At 39.0% G+C, this 17,593-nt stretch overlaps 1 protein-coding gene across 4 annotated transcripts; it reads right to left on the bottom strand.

Moving 5' to 3' along the window:
- Positions 1-840: 840 nt before the first annotated feature.
- Positions 841-17,038, bottom strand: aftphb (aftiphilin b). Of its 4 annotated transcripts, XM_063491298.1 has the most exons (11): positions 16,705-17,038; positions 16,524-16,581; positions 13,760-15,252; positions 13,400-13,566; positions 12,061-12,184; positions 11,879-11,935; positions 11,544-11,666; positions 11,373-11,433; positions 4,586-4,672; positions 3,912-4,035; positions 843-3,813 (listed from the first exon to the last, which is right to left on the bottom strand). In XM_063491298.1, the coding sequence occupies exons 3-11, from the start codon at positions 15,215-15,217 to the stop codon at positions 3,675-3,677; spliced, it is 2,340 nt and encodes a 779-aa protein (XP_063347368.1). In that variant the 5' UTR covers positions 15,218-15,252; positions 16,524-16,581; positions 16,705-17,038; the 3' UTR covers positions 843-3,674. The 4 variants fall into 4 exon arrangements, with proteins under 4 accessions (XP_063347369.1, XP_063347368.1, XP_063347367.1 ...); XM_063491299.1 differs by lacking the exon at positions 16,524-16,581 and having other exon boundaries at positions 841-3,813; positions 13,400-13,542; XM_063491297.1 differs by lacking the exon at positions 16,524-16,581 and having other exon boundaries at positions 844-3,813.
- Between the last annotated feature and the right edge of the window lie 555 nt (positions 17,039-17,593).

Raw genomic sequence — 17,593 nt, 5'->3', positions numbered from 1 at the left:
GGATGCACAGTTATTTATTCGGTCCAGTTTTGACGTGTGTTTTAGGTCATTGTCATGAACCTAACCTGGAGCAACCAGCTGTGTTCTGGCTTTAACTATCTAGCTTCTGTCTAACTACTACTACTATCTTTGCAAGAATGTGGAGGAGGTCCTCCTCCTTCATTATTCCATCCACTTTCTGCAATGTACCACAATTACTGACAGCAAAATAGCGCCACAGAATGATGCTTAGACAAGGATGCTAGCACCACCATGCTTAAGAGCTGGTACAGTGTTCTTAGGTTTGAAAGCATCATCTTTGCCCCTCCACACATACCCTCTGTTATTGTGACCAAATAGCTCAGTTTCTGACACTGGTCTTCCAGCAGTTTCCAGTTCTTGGCAGGCTTGAGAACCAGGTGGTTCTTGGGTTGTTCCTGAAAACCCTAACCAATTTTTTTGTCATCACAGAGTGACAATTGGCATCTTCTTCCAGAGCTTGGAAAAGTGGTGGTACATAAGAATAATTTGTACTTGTACTTCTTTGAACTGATGATATTGTAATCTGCAGTTGTTTAAAACTTACTCCAATAGAAATTCCCAATTTGAGTAAATCTGCAGTCTTAATTAGACTTCACTGAGTTCCTTGGAATTTCTCATTGTTCTGAGTGTTGACCAATGAGTGCTGTCAAACAAATTCTTTTTATGCTGGCAAAGACAAACTACAGTTATAGTCAATCATAATCACCAATGCGAAGTTAGTAGGCCTCGTCAAGTTAAATGAAACTGCAGAACCTTAACTTTTAAAATATTTGAGTGTATATATATATTTGAGCCTGCATGTGCACTTGTGTGGATTAGAGAAAATCCAAAATAAATTCAGATTAGTGTTTTTTGAACAAAGACAGATGTATGCTGTACAATCGTTCCATCCTGGGAAATGAACAGTTCAAATAAATCATGACAAAACAAGTCCAAAATTACCAAGAAATTCAGGCCCATGATGAGCGTTCCACTTCTGACCACAACTATATTTATAAATGGCTGCACACAATCCATGTATCGTATACAAACGTATTCATTTAGTATTACCCTCTCACACTTCCAGACATATTTTTATTTAGTAAAGGAAAAAGGAGAGAACAAATTCCTTTTAGCTTATTTGATTAGTTTCCGATAACACTTTCCATCCCTCTTTTCACATTATAATCATGGCAAAAAGAAAGTTCACCATCTTTCAATTCTCAGGTTTTACAAATCAGGACATAATAAAAATAATCTGATCCTTAGCAGGCCTTAAAATTAAACCTCTGACAATCAACTAAATGACGCATATGACACATTTTGCTAAATGACACATATTACAATGTGTCATTTAGCAAAAACTAACCCAAAAGCAGAAGCAGTGTGTGTAGGTGTTATGATTTGGATTTACTTTGCAGCCACGGGTTCTGGGCTTCTTGCAGTTACTGACTCGACCATGAACTCCTCTGCATACCAAATTATTCAAGAATCAAATGTAAGGCCATCTATCTCATAGATAAAGCTTGGTCCAAACTGGTTCATACAACAGGACAGGACCTTAATATAATGTGAACCTCAATGGGCTGAAGCAACACTATAACAGAGAGTAGGGTAAAATTCCTCTGCAAGAGACAAGTCATACAGCATGTCAGACTGCAAGTCATACAGAAAACGATTACTTTAAGTTATTGATGCTAAAGGAGGCTCCATAAACTATTGATTTATGGGGTGTACTTAATTTTTCATAAACTGCTTCTGAAAGAGATGTAAATAGACTCTTCATTAGACAGAACCTTTGCAAAACAGCTTGAGCAGACTTGTGTACTGAAGTACTGTGTACTTCAGCTGATATCTTCAATACCTTGCTGGAGAAATGTGCCAGCCTGCTTTAAGGCCTCCACCATTTTTCTGTTTCCCAAAAACAATTAAAATTTGCCTTGATGACTACAGTCCTGTTGCTTTGACCTCATTAGTAATGAAAATGTTTGAGGATGTTGTATCGTCCCATTTCAAACCCATCATCGACCCCCTCCTGGATCCCTTGCACTAAAGTTATGCTTTCAACACCATCATCCCAGCTCTACGTCTCTCCAGGCTGAATGCGCCTGCTCCCACCTGCATTGGGATTAGTGACTTCCTGTTTGACAGAAGGCTGCTTGTGAGATCAGGCAGGCCCATTTCAGATTCAAAGAAGGTGTTCTTTCTTTGAGTGTCATGACTGTACATAAACACTTCATTTTATTGTAAAGTGACTACAGGAAGCAGCTGTTTGTTTCACAGGAATGTGCGCAAGTGGACAACAAGCTTGTCACAGCAGTATTTCAGGACAATGTTTTTATACTCCAAAGCACTCAGTAACATAAAACCACTGGAAACAAACAAATGAACAAAAATAATGCTAAATATTTTCTAAAATAGTCAGGAACATGTAGCCTATTAATTTGTGGACATCATAAAACATAAAAACAAAACATCAGCCAGGAGCAGGAAACAGAAAAAAAAAATTATCATCAAAGAAACCTCAAATACTTTCGTGACTTGAATATGGAAACACATGTATGGCATCCTAATACTAAAACAGACCATAACAGAATACTGTAACTGGCATGAAGCAAAACTTTGTAATAGAGGAAGAAAAAAGAAAAAGTGAAAACAAAGGTGATCTTGCTAAAGCTGAAATTAAACAAACAAAAAAATTGTTTGAAATTTATATTTCTTTAAAAAGGCCACATTACATAATCACATTCTTTCTGTCTTTTATATGATTTGTCTGTTATAGCCTTACATTAAAATAACCGTGTGTGTCGTTTTTAGGTAAAAATAACAACATACATATAAAAATATCCATTTGGACTAACGTGTTTCCTTTAACAGACTAAATAAATCTGGGTGAAAGGGACATTAAACCAATCTAAATCACAACACTGCACATTGAGGAGAATAAAACTTCTACACACTGTACTGTTGCTGCTGATCTTCCGCAGTGCAGTTTGCAGTTTTGTATGCTTTGAAATTTGAATATCCTTATATGTGAGGATATTTTTTTTACTCACAACTTTCACCCTAAAAGCAGAGGATAGCCAGCAGGTGGAGTATTTTTACTAAAGCAGGAAAATCAACCTCTCGTTTCCCAATACGTCTTTATACCTATGGAGTATTCAAATCCCACAAGGGGGCTTTTCAGTCACTGTGTATACTATGATTTCATGTGACCTCACATGTAGTAGTATACCTATTCTATACCTCTTCAAACAGCCCATGTTGAATCAGCTACATACATGGGAAAGCAGGCCAAGGCCAAGTGAAAGATTAAAGGGTTTTCTCATTTCTCTAATTTGTGCCTTCTCATGTCCCCTGTTCTTCATCCTGTCTCAGTTCCTAAAATGCATCTGCAGGTCTTGCTACAAGAAGCTACAATCGAGGATGCACAGGTGTGTCCTTTGTCCTCTTTTATACAGGGAAGTGTTTCACCTGCATTGTATAAAAGAGGTTTGCAGACAGCTGGAATAAACAGTGGAAAGAGAACTCTGCACACAAGCAATTATATCACAATTTGTTTAAAATGATCAGTTGTGTTATCAAATGTTCTGAACTCTTCAATTTGTGTGTGTTTAACAAAAATATCTCATATTTTCACAATCCAGTTTATTGTAAATATAAATAATGTGTTGTCATTTTGGAGAAGTGCATGCTTTGGGTACGAGTACGCTTGGGAACATGAGGACCTTGGCCTGCATGAAAGACAAGTTAGGAAGCACAGCAATCACCCTGGAAGCCTCTTCACTCAGCTCTTCACTCGGCAGGAATTTTCTGTCAGAGAGCACACACAACCAACCAGTAACAGTTAAACTGGCTTTTAATTATTTTAATTTAAAACAAAAAACGGATCATATATCAGATTCACTGACCTGACTGAAATGCTCGTCTTCTCTGCAGAGGACATCAGGCGATTCAAAGTGTCCTCTGGGTGGCTGCTGTTAGTGTTGATTTCCAGCTTGCTGATGGTCAACTCATACAGCTCTGGATCAATTCCTTTACACAAAAGTGTTTCGTTATAACAAGACATACAACACAAGCAGCATTGAAGGCAGGTGTGGGCAATTAATTTTCCCAAGTTCCCAAATGAAACTGGGATTGTTGTGGGTGGATGCATTAAAAAGCTTATAAAGAGATGAGCCCACCCCCAACCAGTCGTGGCAGATGGCTGCCCCTATTTGTGTCTGGTTCTGCTGAAGGTTTCTTCCTGTTAAAATGAAGTTTTTCCTTCCCACTGTCAGTAAAGTGCTTGCTAATAGGGTGTCTAATTGTTGGGGTTTCTCTGTATTATTGTAGGGTCTTTACCTTATAACATTTAGTGCCATGAGGAGACTGTTGTTGTGATTTGGCATTATATAAATAACATTGAATTAAATAGATAAGATTAATATTGAGCAGAATTGAGTTCAGCTTAATGGTCCGGCCTTCCACAACAGTCCCAGTTTCTAATGTGGCCTCTTGAGAAAAGTATTTGTCCACCCCTGATCTAGGCTCATTTCTGTATTGCTCCAAGGTAGTATCACAATTGAGAGGTGTAGTTATTTACCTGGAGGGGGACTCTGGCTTTGGGTGCTACTGCTGGACCTGCTCTCATCCTCAGAACCAAAGTAATCCAGATTGAGAGCAGAACAGTCTGTGCTAGCATAAGGGAGAAAGAAGAAGAGGTCTGAAGCTTTGTCTTTTTATCAGGACAGTCAAAGGAAATGGGTACAATCATTAAGGTAAATAAAAGAACCTTACAGACATGTTGAGTCAGCAGTTTTGTTTGTTAGATGTTATCTACATGTACTCTCCATGACTTGGAGTGTACACTTGGAAGGCAAGTATATGTATATTAGTATGTTAGTTTTAAAGAGGACTCTTATACCAAAGTTTAAATCAGTGTTTTGGAGCCTGCTGTGGTGGAAGTCATTAAGTGTGTTTCACTTCTGAGAACACCCAGTGGTGTTGTGTACTGTAGTGAAACCTTTTTCACAGAAGACATACTGTGACTTGTCACAACAGGAATGTAGCAAGGGCTTAGTTACCGTAAGTCACATTAAATCATGTGCCACAAGAAATCCTCCAGCTTTATACTTTATACTTAATGTGTCCATGATGGTTTATCATATTTTTCGTGTAAATAAAGAGCAGTGTTTTTTTGGGCACACTAAGTTATATGTTAGAGCCATGTTACCAGATGAAGAATAAATATAACCAGCAGTGAAATTGAATTTAGACTCAAATTGATGCATTATTGTTCGGTCATGCTGTCATTTGTAATGCCTGTTAATGTTAAAGTAAAACTGTACTGACAAAACCAGTCACAACCAGGAGGCTGCCGCTTCACTGCAATGAAGAAGGTTAAACAGTAGAGGTCAGCAGAAACACACCGCTAAAGTTGGGTTTATTTTAGTGCGTTTTCCTTTTAAGTTTTATATGTGATTATTGTGTGTAATACTAGTGAATGGCAATGCTAACAGGTTCTAGCTTAAAGATGAAATAGAATAATCTAATCAAACTAGTAGTCTTGTGTACTAATTGATGAGGATTGCCTCCTCCTGCAGAGTCTGGTGGATTTGTCCTTATAAGGTCATGAAATAAAATCTTGTCATTTGTAGTTAAAAAAAAAAATGTTTGGCCCCAAGTTCTGATTTTTTCCATTTTTGTGTGCAACTGAAGTAGTCTTAAAGGTCAATTAATACCAACTAACCTTGTGTAAACACACACACACACACACACACACACACACACACACACACACACACACACACACATATACATACAGCCTGACTAGACAACCACACCTGATTACTACGAGTCCTAACTAAAAATAACTTAGAGATTTTCAGAAGCGCAGAGTCAGTTAAATGACCTTCCAGCAACACAATAATCCTAAATCCAAAGAAATTCTGAAGAACTTAAGAAGAAAATGATAAATACATCAGTCTGGGATGGGTTACAAAGCTATTTTTGAGGCCAGTTCATGTAAACCCTTGCAGACACATGGCCTCCAGATCCACAATGAGACATTATCAATAAATAAAGACTTGAAAAAGTAGTGTGCCTTTCCAGGATGGCTCATCCGGGAAGTCATAAAAAAAGTAGAGGTCAGCAGAAACACACATCTAAAGAGAAATATGTAAGAAACTGTGCACAGTGGGCAAAAATGAGACCCATGGAAGAGTGTAGACATTATAGCATCTTTTGAAGAAAACTAAGGCTTATACAGACTCTGCTAAAACATACTCTAATGGACTCAGACATTTTGGGTCAATGTTTTAAAGAATGATTAGGATGAACTTTTTGTAAGAGAAAACATGTCACACCTGGTATAAACCAGACTCAGAATTCAACAAATTGGATGTTTTACAAAGAGTCAAGCGTGGAAGTGTTAGTGTTGTGAATGGTGTTGGAGCCAGTTGGCAGAGAGAAACTTGATATTGACCAAAAATCTTGTAGAACAAAAAGTAGTTGCGGCCAATGTTCCCTCTAAGCTGCGCACGTGCGCAATTGCGCACTGCTGGCACGGTCTCTGCGCACAGAAAATCTGTGTTGCGCACAAAAAAATCTAACCTGATTTGAAATTAAAATTAATACTTTAACAATTCTGTTTTGCAGTGTTAGTCAGTAAGTGACTGGCTGCTCCCGTATGGGATTAGAACAATGCCACCTTATCCCATAGTCCAGCCAATAATGCGATTTGCATTCGTATATACGCAGCTAATCAACGTGGTTGACAGGCTATGACAGCGTCCTTATATGCGACACCGGTGTTTTAGCTAGCAAAGCGGCGTGGCTGATGTGCAGTGAAGCCACGTTAATGACGTGTACAGCCATTGGAGATGTGAGTAGGACAGACGGAACAATTGACGGAAAAAGTGTGGAATTTATACCAGTTTTTAAATTGTGTTGATAGGCCACGTAAAACCAGAGTTATGATAAAAATATATGCAATGTTTGGTTTTCTTCCTGAATACTATCGTTGTTTATATTTACTGCGGGAAGAAACGGTAAAAACGGCGTTTTATAAGAAAAACGCTCGAAAGCGCTCTCCGCCTGTGAGCAAAAACAAACTCCACCCCCCTTTCCTATTCGTCCAAAAAAGTACCATGTCGACCAATCAAAAAAATGATATGGCAACGTGGCATCTAGTTGTTAAGTAACGGGGGGAAGTTTTAGGAGTGACGGCAGTGTTTTAAGATGTGAGAGATTTGAGACGTTTAGCGCAAATCTTGTGTAGTTAGTGTGTAGTGTAGTTTTTGTTGAGTGTGTCAGAACAATGAGGCGACTGCTGAATGTTACAGGTGTTACAGGAGTGATACATCTCCTGTTGTCAGGCCTGCAGGTATCAGGCTGCTGTTCTCCTTTATCTCATAGTGGACAGTAATTATTTTTTGGAGTGGCACAAATAATTTGTGTGGCATCAGACTTGATGCAGAACAGCTGATTGTTCTGTAAATAGTTTGAAATGTTTATTTAAAAACACCTTGGCTGCATTTAAAAAAATAGCTGCAAAAAACTTTGTTTGCAAAACTCAGTTACTTTTTTTTAAAGAAGTAACTATATAATTAATTGCCCAGCATTGGTCATTATATACTGTATTTTGCAGACAGAGTTACAGGACTCTCTCCCAGACCACAGACTCATAATACAAGTCAGAGCTTTATTTAAAAAAAAAAAAAAAGAAAGTTGTGTTTTCAAAATTGGTGTTCAAGTAAATTTTTACTTCCAATAGTGTTAACATACTACACAGGTCATGAACAAGATTTTTTTTTACATTTTCATTGTAAGTGGGCTAAAGCAGTTAATTAAAAGTAGTCTAACATAAATGTAAATGCTGTAATTTGATTATTTTAATAAACCATGTAACTTGGATGGATTCGATGCTGGCGTGACCACAGTGCACACGTCTGATGTCGCTCACAGTGGTCCAAGGGATCGCTCAGGGAGTTTGTGTGTTCGCTCAGACACGTGAAAAATTAGAGGGAACATTGGTTGCGGCTGCTCCTAAAGGGTCACCACAGCAGGTGGATCTGCTTGGATTCTCCTAACACACCCCTCCCATTTATCTGGGCTTAAAACCAGATCGATGATTACACTAGCATGTCTGGGGGCTCTTGCCAAAAATCCCAGAACCCAGTTTCGAGTGCAGGGGCAACCCTGGTGAGACAATGATCTAAACATAACAATAAACAAAACACTTCCAAGAAGTTCACTTCAAAATGGCTCATAAATTGAATAAAATTCCATTTTCATGTGAGCTAGTTTGAGGTTGGACTTGAACCCCACTGAGATGCCGTGGGAAGATCTGAAAAGAACCATTAGGCCTCAAAACCAGCCCCCTAAATTTGGCTGCACCAAAGCACAAAGCATTTGGTTGTACATGTTCTAAAGGTGGCACAATTAGCTATTAAATTCAGAGACGCGATTTCTTATTACTTATAAAGTAATCGCGTCTCTGAATCATTACAGAATTACAGAATCATTCCTCAAAAGACTCAACACAATCATTTAGTGTTAACTGAATGTTTTTATGTAAAATCTTGTTTGACTATCTGACAGTTTGGAACAGAAAAATGACAAAATGTAAATTAGATGGGGGTTAAAAAAAAGTCTCTGCTTTTAGGACTTTTACATTTGTTGTCTTGCAAAAAAAAAAAAAAAATCAATAAATAAACAGAAAAGCCATGCAAATGGTTAAGCTTTGAGTATTGTAACTCTAGTCAACCACTGAGAAAAGTGGTTTTATCACAAAGTGATAAAAGAGTGAAAACTTGAAGAGAAGACAAACCAAGCAGAAAGGATCAACTGATTTATTTCAGTATTTACAACTATTTCCCTCTACTCTGATAGCAGTGCATTAATTCTCAATTTGAGCAGTAAATCTGAATAAATTAAGAGGAAAAAAAGGTTTTTGTCACTGTAGGTCCAAACATTATTTCACCATTTGGGAGAAAAAAAAAGCACTCATTAGAAAATGCTTAGCAAAAAAGGCACAACTCTTTTTTTCTTTTTTTTTTTAAATAATGAGTGTGTGGGTTTACAGGAACAGTGCAGAAACATGTTTGATTGATAATGAAACACTGAAAAGCACTCAAAACCCGTTTTCTCAAAATGAAGCGAATTGGAATCAAACACTGCCACACAGAACGATCATATCTAGAATCAAGTGCAAAAAAACTAAAAGAAAAACAAAGGATTAAGTATTAACTGACAACATAAAAATCACACCTGCAAGCTTTAACTGTGACTCCTCCTTTGCAGTTTTAATTATGAAAGCCTGCCTTCTATTAGGACAGTAATCCCACAAATTAAATTAACCCCAAAATTGGCTTCATATCTAACAGAAAGAAAGAATAAATTACAGAACACACCACACACAGTTACATAAAATGATGTACAATAATAAGATTGCATCCTGCATCTTCTTGTATTAATAGATTTGTTCGAGCAAACTAGTAATGTGTTTTGACTTTCTTTCTGCACTCAGCACCACTTACACCCTGCACACTGCCCTCTGCTGTGCAAGCTTCATTATTACAACTTTAATCTTTGTTCTGCCCTATGTTTTGTCTTCTACGTGTTGCCGATCTAAAAATAAAATAAAAAATTACAAATAAATAAAAACAAACAAAACAAACAAAAAACTGAACTCAGATGAGTTCCTCTTTTCGTACAGTTGCCTGAGGGCCTGCAGACTGAAATAATCCAGATACGAGCAAGGAGATTACTGCTCAAGTCCAGGAAATGGGTGTAGTAGCTGCTCAGTGCCATCCTTAGTTATATACATGTGTATATCAATAAACACCATCAAGAAAGATGCTACGTTTCATGCTACAAATTAGAAATGGATTTTATATTTTAGTTAGTAGTCACAATTCAGATTTTTAAGTTAGTAAGCTATGCTTTCAGCCACGCTGCATGTCATACATGGAAAACAAACTCTTTGTTATAATTATTTAGCACACTTTATTTTACATTTACCCTCTTAAACATATGCAGCAGCAAAATGATTTGCGTGGCAAAGTTTGTGTATGACTGTTCACAGCTGTTTTACAGCAATGACAGAGCTATATCTTTTTTAGTGTGTTGGTTTGAATCCACGTCACATTAAGTTATGAAAGAACCAGATGGGATTTTCCTACCAGCCCTTTTTTTGTTTGTGGTCTCATCAAAAAGTTCTGCAATTCAATTGACAAAAGGCAAATTAACAAAAAACAAAGAACCAAAAACAAACAAACAAAAAAACTAACAGCAAAAAAACCCAAAAACTGTACCCCACCAATACTTGGCTGAAGTCCCCTTCAAGATCATCTCCTTGATCTTTGCTTTCCAAAAGTTTGACATTCATCATGAAATTAGGCAGTCATGCTTGAAGTGATCCAGATGTGCACAGGGAGATTACACTGAAGGGGAGATTGGCCATATTTTAATCTAATTTGTGTTTTTCTGTGGAGTCTTGGAACATTTTTTAAAAATCATACTTTCTTATCAAATAGAATATGTAATAATTTTTAATTTATTACTCAGGATTTTTGGAAATAAAGGATGAATACAAACGTTCATCTGAAAACTGCAAAAACATAAAACTGAACAGTACAATAAGTTATGATTCTCATTGACTTCATAAAACATTCCTGAGAAAAAAAAAGTATACTGGTATAGATTATTCTTTTTTAATTTGTCTTTACTAAAAATGTCTAAATGGCTGACTTACAGTAATTCTGACAACAGGTTGACGATATTAGTACTAAGGACCTGGGAGTTTGACCTCCACAATAACCAAAAATTAAAAAACAAAAAAAAAAAGATCCTTTAGAAGAACAAATCTGTTAATTATTCAGAGTGCATGTTATTTTCATGCTCAGTGAGTCAACCACAAACCAGAAAAGAAACAGGTTAGTATGCACATCATGTCTTCAATAGGCTTCTTACACATCAGGTGTGAGTTCATTAGAAATTGTCCATAAATAAATTAGACTGATAAATACTGAGATAAATTTTTTCTCAACAGGTAAATACAACAAGTGAAGAAAAAGAGCAAAAAGGGAGATCAGCACAGTGTTTCCCCTGTTTTTGGTCATGATTTCAAAATACTGGATGATTGTTATTCTTGAGAGGAAATTATTATTAAAGGAAAATATTATATTTTGATGACATGTTGTGATCCCGTATTACTGCAAAGTGCCTTAAGGGGAAACACAGTAAATTCAAAGAGAAAAAGCACATGCTGTGAAGATAGTGAGAAGCCCAGAGTTAAATCTTAACAAAAGGTTTGGTTTGATAATAGAAGCCATGACTGGTAGTCTACTTCCGACCCCAGAAATGTGGGGCTCGGCGAGGGGACGTACCGTCCTGAGAGCTGCTAAGGCCACGACCGCTCCAGTCCAGCTGGCTGGAAGGGAGCTCCTCCTGCCACAACACAAAATTGACCTTCTTTAGTGGCATTTTAAGTTATTCCATTCATGTGTAATGCTTTGTGATTTTTTTTTTAATGAGTCAAATCAAACAGACAAGTTTACCTGCGCTGAATGTGTTGAGGGGCCCGGTATATCCCGGGGCCCTGGAGGTGCTTGTGCTGGAACAGCTGTGCGTCCTGAAGAGCAGGCAGCTGGCACAGTATCTTTGGTTGGCTCAAGCATTCCCTGAAAGTGACAGAAACTGATATTCCAGCTGGGAAACACTGAATAAAGATATATAAAGAGCAACCGGTCCCACAGGGAAGCGACAAAGCCCAGTATGCTTTAGTACTACTGAATCTGTCCTCGATTCAGAGACAATCAGACAAGACACAGTTGGTCTGATCTCCTACCACACACCAGTGAAGTTTATTCACATTTACTGCAGCAAGACTCACCAGACTGGATGCAAAAGCAGGCACAGTCACAGACTGCTTATTCCTCCCAGTGAACACCTTGGAATTGGGAATGAGCAAGTGTTAGGAACACTATAACATTGGAAGATGCCAACAGAATTTTTGGTCCATTTTAGCAGCAGTTTAAGCCATGTAATGGAAAATTCTACTGATGCCTAACTCACGTTTCTTGTGTCCACGCCAAGGCAACTGAGCAGAGTCCTGTTAGTATGGGAGCCACCCCACTGAAACTGGAGCCCAACTGCATTGTGGACATCCTGATGTGGCCTCAACATCTCCTGCTGAATCCTGGAAGGTCAGAAGAAAATTTAAAAGCAGCAAAGATTTTGAGAAGTTATTACTTTATCTGCTATATCAAGGAATGAAATTCTAAAATGTTAAGGATACCACTACAAATTGCAAATATATGCACTAATATGATTAGTGCAAACTAATCCTAAAGGGTACATCTTCAGACCAGATTTCTATTAACCCTTTCATGCATGAATTATGACAACCTCAATCAGGATTTTTTTCTTAAGTATTTTTATTCATCTTTAGGCATGAAAAAGATTTTTGAACTTCATTTTTAAACTATTTTTCAAATAGTTTTTTACATGTCCACTTAGGTGGACAACATCACCTTTGGAGTGGGTGGCAGGGTATGGAGTGACACATCAGTGTCCAATGTAGTGGTTTATATGCAAGTATACCATCAACACTAACACAAATACAAGAAAACAGCCTCTGAATAGCTGTCCACTGTAGTGACCGCTACTCATGAATGGGTTAAAGGAAAACATAAGTTTTAATAAATGATTGTTTAAAAAAAGAAAAACCTAACCAAAGTAGAAGACGACTGTTTATTAGAAAAGGTTTAGACTCATAATCACTCATAATAACTTCTTTCATAATGTAAACTAGGACATGTAGAAAACTTAGTGACAGGATAGGATCATATTTGTGAAATATATTTATTAACACTATCTAATTACCAGCGTACCTTTCTGAGTGTTACTGAATGTTTGTGTCATCTATGTTTTGATTTAAATTGAGTTTTGTTGCTGAAACTATAAAAAACTCAGACTATAGAGGGAGACTTTACTAATGTTTACTAACTCCTACTATCATATCCGGAGTGGAAAAATCTGCATAGATTTAGCATAATATACAAATCATTCTTTTGAATAATCCAAGTATGCAAAATAAATATCACAGGAGAGCTTAAGATTATGAGACTACAAACACTGACGAGGTCCAGTTCACAGACACAGGTTTAGCAGAGGTGCAGCCTAGAGGACAGCTGGCAGCTGCACCCACGTATGTCAGTATCCACCTGTCACAAAGAGGAAGAGCCTCCCCCCCCCCAAAAAAAAAAACAAAACCCAGAAGCTCACATATAGATACTCTATCTACAACAGGAAATCACAGAAAATTAACCAATCCTAAGCCTGAGGGGAAGTTGACAGACTAGCTGATGGCTTTCCAGATTGGTTAAGCCATAGTTCAGGAGGTTCTCCTCACCGCTGAGCACTGCTGGGGACTGGTACCTCCTCCCCACTCTCAGAGAGATGCTCAGCTTGAAGCAAAGCACTGAGGCCAACCAGCTCCTTCTCATCTTCCACAGCTGGAACCACTACCTTTGGGTAACTGGCCTGAAGGATTTCCTGGACACGACAGGGCAGTGAATCCTGGTCAGATAGGAATATAAGATGGTTCATTTTTAAACTAGAAGTTCAGAAATATGTATTTATCTTTTTAAAACATTAACATGCCTTTAAATAGCTTACATTCTTTTTACAAAATTGGTAACATTTAATAATAAAAACAGACAACCGATAATGTAAGCAGCAGTTTAGGTTTTTAAATAAAATTAACTTCTACCTGAGAGCTGTTCCTTCTTGTTCCTTCCACTCTGTCCTGCTTATTCTTTTCCTCATCGTCTACATCAGTCTGCAGGCTGCTGACTGGCGCTCTGAACTGTCTCCAACTTCTTCCATCCTCTGCACTCTGGTCATTGAATTCCGCCCACGACCCCTCTTCATCCTCCTGCGTGGGCGCCGAGCAGAAATCTGCAAAGCTGTCACTCAGTGGGAGATTTCCCAGAATATGCACCCCTGCATCAGCCATTTGAAGATCTTCTTGAGGTCTGTGATGCTCAAAACTGCTGTCATTAAAGTCAGCAAAGCTGTCTTGCAAATTTGTTCCAGATTGTGACTGTTTGGAGGTAGCAGAATTTTCCTGAGTCGGATATTCGCAGTGATGAACACCCCTGTCTGACTCAGTCTGGTTGAGGATTGTCACATTGCTGTTTCCAACAGAGTCAGAATGTCTGCAGTTTCCCAGGTCTTCATCATCTTCATCAAACTGGTCCCAATCAGTTTGATCATCTTGAGAAGCAAGAGATGAAACATTTGGTTCCAAATCTGCAGAAGCAACCTCAAACGACAAATCATCACTGAAGGATGCTAAGTCCTCTGACATAGGCTCATGCATACTACATGTTTGAAAGATTTCTTCTGCATCTCCATCATCCTGTACCTCAGAGGTTTGAGGAGAATTAAAGCTATTCCTCCTTTCCCTCTGACTATCCCAAGGCTTTTCTAGCTCCTTCTCTTCAGATGGAAAACTCCAATTTCCTGCAGCTTCCTGAGGCTGATGATGGACCTGAGCTGGTTGCACAAGTGCTGCATCTCTTTTCTCCCTGTCCCTGATCTCAGTGCAGATGTTTTGTTTTTCTTTGTGTGCACAGTAATATCTGGGCTCAGATTCCATAATAAAATCCTCTCCTGATTCATGTATTTGTTCACTAAAGGTGCTGTTTGTCCCTCTTACTCTCGCATCCTCCTGCTCTGCGTTAGCCATTGGAGAGAAGCCACAACACCAGGGGTGTCCCGTCTGCTTTGTAAACACAGTGAAATCAGCAAACCCCGTTTCCTCCACAGGAGACCGACCACCCGCTACAGAAGAAGTATGGGCCCCAGAGTTATGTTCACTTTCAGCAAATCCATTTGTGAGGTGCAAAGAAGTTTCAGCATTACAATCCTGCTGTCCTACATCCATCTGAGCCTTACCAGACTCCAGCTTCACTTTGGATGTAGGCTGGAATTGTTCACCTGCGCAATTAGAACTGCAACTGGGTTGATGGGTGGCTGGTTCTAAGGTTGGAGAAGGTCTGAAACTAGAAGGTGACTCAGTTGCATCAGCAAAATTAAGAGAGGAGCAGGACATCCCGACAGAAAAGTCCTTAAACTCATCCTCCTCTGATGCCACCTCCCCATCACCATCATCATCCATCAGAGGCGGGGAAGAGGAGTGCAAGGGTATGATGTCGGGTTCCATGGGCTCTGCTTGCAGGACCCAAAGGACTCATGCACCTGGTAGAAGAAAGTGCATACAATCAGAAAAGAAGGATCAAAAAACAACAGCTTCTGGGAATAATTTCAGTGTTAAAGGTATTTGCTTAATAATTTGGGAGGTTATTGCATTTCTTCCTCACTCGGCTCTTTACACCTTGGCCCCTGTGACAGTAATCACCCACACCTGGACAACCAAAAACCACAAACCTTCTGTTGGTGAGGAGCTGCCAATCAGAAGAAAAGAAGGGATCTAAAACAGCTTGTTTTAGACAGCTTTGATTCAGGAGACAGACATCCACTCTACTTTTAAGATTATACTTAAAGGTTCCGTTTGGATAAAGCTTATATTTTCGGCTGGATCAAATGACCCTGGACCCTTGTTGGGGGGGGCTTTCCATGATGCACTGAGAATTTCTTCCTTACTCATTTCTTTTCACTCTTTACTGCATTCAATCACTAGTAGTTATTAAACTGTGGCTCCCTCTACCATACTCTCTTTTCTCCCGTCTCTGCTCTCTTCCTTTGCTGGTCACGGCAGATCGCTGTTCCTCCCTGTGCCTGGTTCTGCCAGAGGTTTTTTCCTGTTAAGAGGGACTTTTTCATTCCCACGGTCACCAAGTACTTGCTCATAGGGGGTTTTCCGATTGTTGGGCTTTTCTTTGTAATACTGTAGTGTCTCTCACTGATTAAATATTCCAATAATAAAAATGTGCTGGAAATAAGCAGGCCACGTCCCCTTTAAATATGAATATTTTTTTTACCTTTTTAAAAAAGTTTTTTTTTTTTTTTTTTTTATTAGCCTGGCTCACCTGAGATCAAAATAGCAGGCAGGTGGAACAAAAGACCAACTGAAATAAATTTGGCACAGCCCTGTGATCATTGATTTCCACACTTGTGTACATGGGACTGCTGGCATTCTGCAGAGTTAAATAATGAGGAACTTGCACATAATGTACACAATGAGCAATCTGATTTCCTCATTTCAAATATCACCTTCTTCTTTCATTTGATCTATAAAACCACCTGCATGACTCTCCACCTGGTCCTGATTCTAAGATGCAAGAGAGGCCAGCGCTGGCCCCGGACAGTAAGCCGATACGGGAAACAATATCCGCAGCTTTGTGCTACTTAGATGAACAGCACAAACCCGAAGTCTTAGCCCTACAGGGTCACAGATAAGCTCTTAAAGCAAAAAACAAATGAACTGGAGTCTATTCTGGTTGATTCTATTTAACAAATGTGATCATGTGAACTCTGTGCGTGTTTCTGTATTAAACAAGTTAACGCACGCCTTTTGTGGGCGAAAACAAGCACCGCCGTCCTGCCATTTTCTCCAGCCTCTTCATCCTGGACAGACAGACAGGTGTCATCGTGGCATGACGTGAACAGCTGAATGTAGAGTCATGTAAATGCAAACTGTTCACGAAACTCGCTAATTAGGTAGCACTGATGCAAAGAGAGCTTACTCACCAATAAATAATGGGGTTAAAATAAGGTAGTTCCCAAACGGCATTCCGCTGTCCTGTTACCGACACAGAAGCTGATTAGCTGACATGGCCAGCGGCTAGCTCATGTAGCCGCTGTCTGATGCTAGCTGTCCGTCAGAATTAGCCAGACAGTGACAGGCCGTTTAACGAGCAATCCCAGCTCTTTATTTATCACCTCTCGTTCACTTCGCCTGTCTGTCAACGGTGCAGCCCTTCTCCATCCTCTCGCGGTCTCCGTAGGCGTCACCTGGGATGCTAAAAGTACTAAGATGTCACACTCTGCTCCAGCCACAGTGAAGGGAGTAACTCAAGGTCAGCGTCACAGACGGGGAAAGGGATGCCTCTTCAAAATAGACGATCTTCGTTGAAGGGCCTGAGGAAGAATATCGCCTCCTACTGGAGGAAATTTATCCCTAAACTGCCTTTTTTAACCTCCACTTTGTTACTGTCACTGTAAACAAACGAATGAACAAAACTATGGATCTAAGTTAGCATCCTCAGGTTTGCAACTGTGGGAAATATATTCTTCCTGGTGTTTATCATGTTTTTTCACCTGTATCAGGTTATCTGTCCAGAAGGAGTTGCCCTTATCTCATATCATACAGTACAAAGGCTTAGATAATTTATGGAAATGTGTGCTTTATCACTGTCTATAATTATTCTTTTTTTCTGTGCAAACATTCAAAGCAAACACATAAAATATCAGAAAATAAAAAATAAAACTGGGTCGAACTGTGTGAAGATTGGGCTGACTTTTTCTGATTCAGCATAGCTGTTTGTATGGCAGAATAAGAGAAAGTGTCAGGCTTTACAGGCCACATAGTTTCAGGATTTTCTTTAAGTGATTGGCTTGAGAGTTTTAGTTGGATGTT

The sequence above is a fragment of the Pelmatolapia mariae genome, linkage group LG13 (assembly GCF_036321145.2).
Source record: "Pelmatolapia mariae isolate MD_Pm_ZW linkage group LG13, Pm_UMD_F_2, whole genome shotgun sequence".
Lineage (NCBI taxonomy): Eukaryota > Metazoa > Chordata > Actinopteri > Cichliformes > Cichlidae > Pelmatolapia > Pelmatolapia mariae.
Note: the sequence above shows the minus strand (reverse complement) of the source record. Positions and strands in the feature narration are given on the sequence as shown.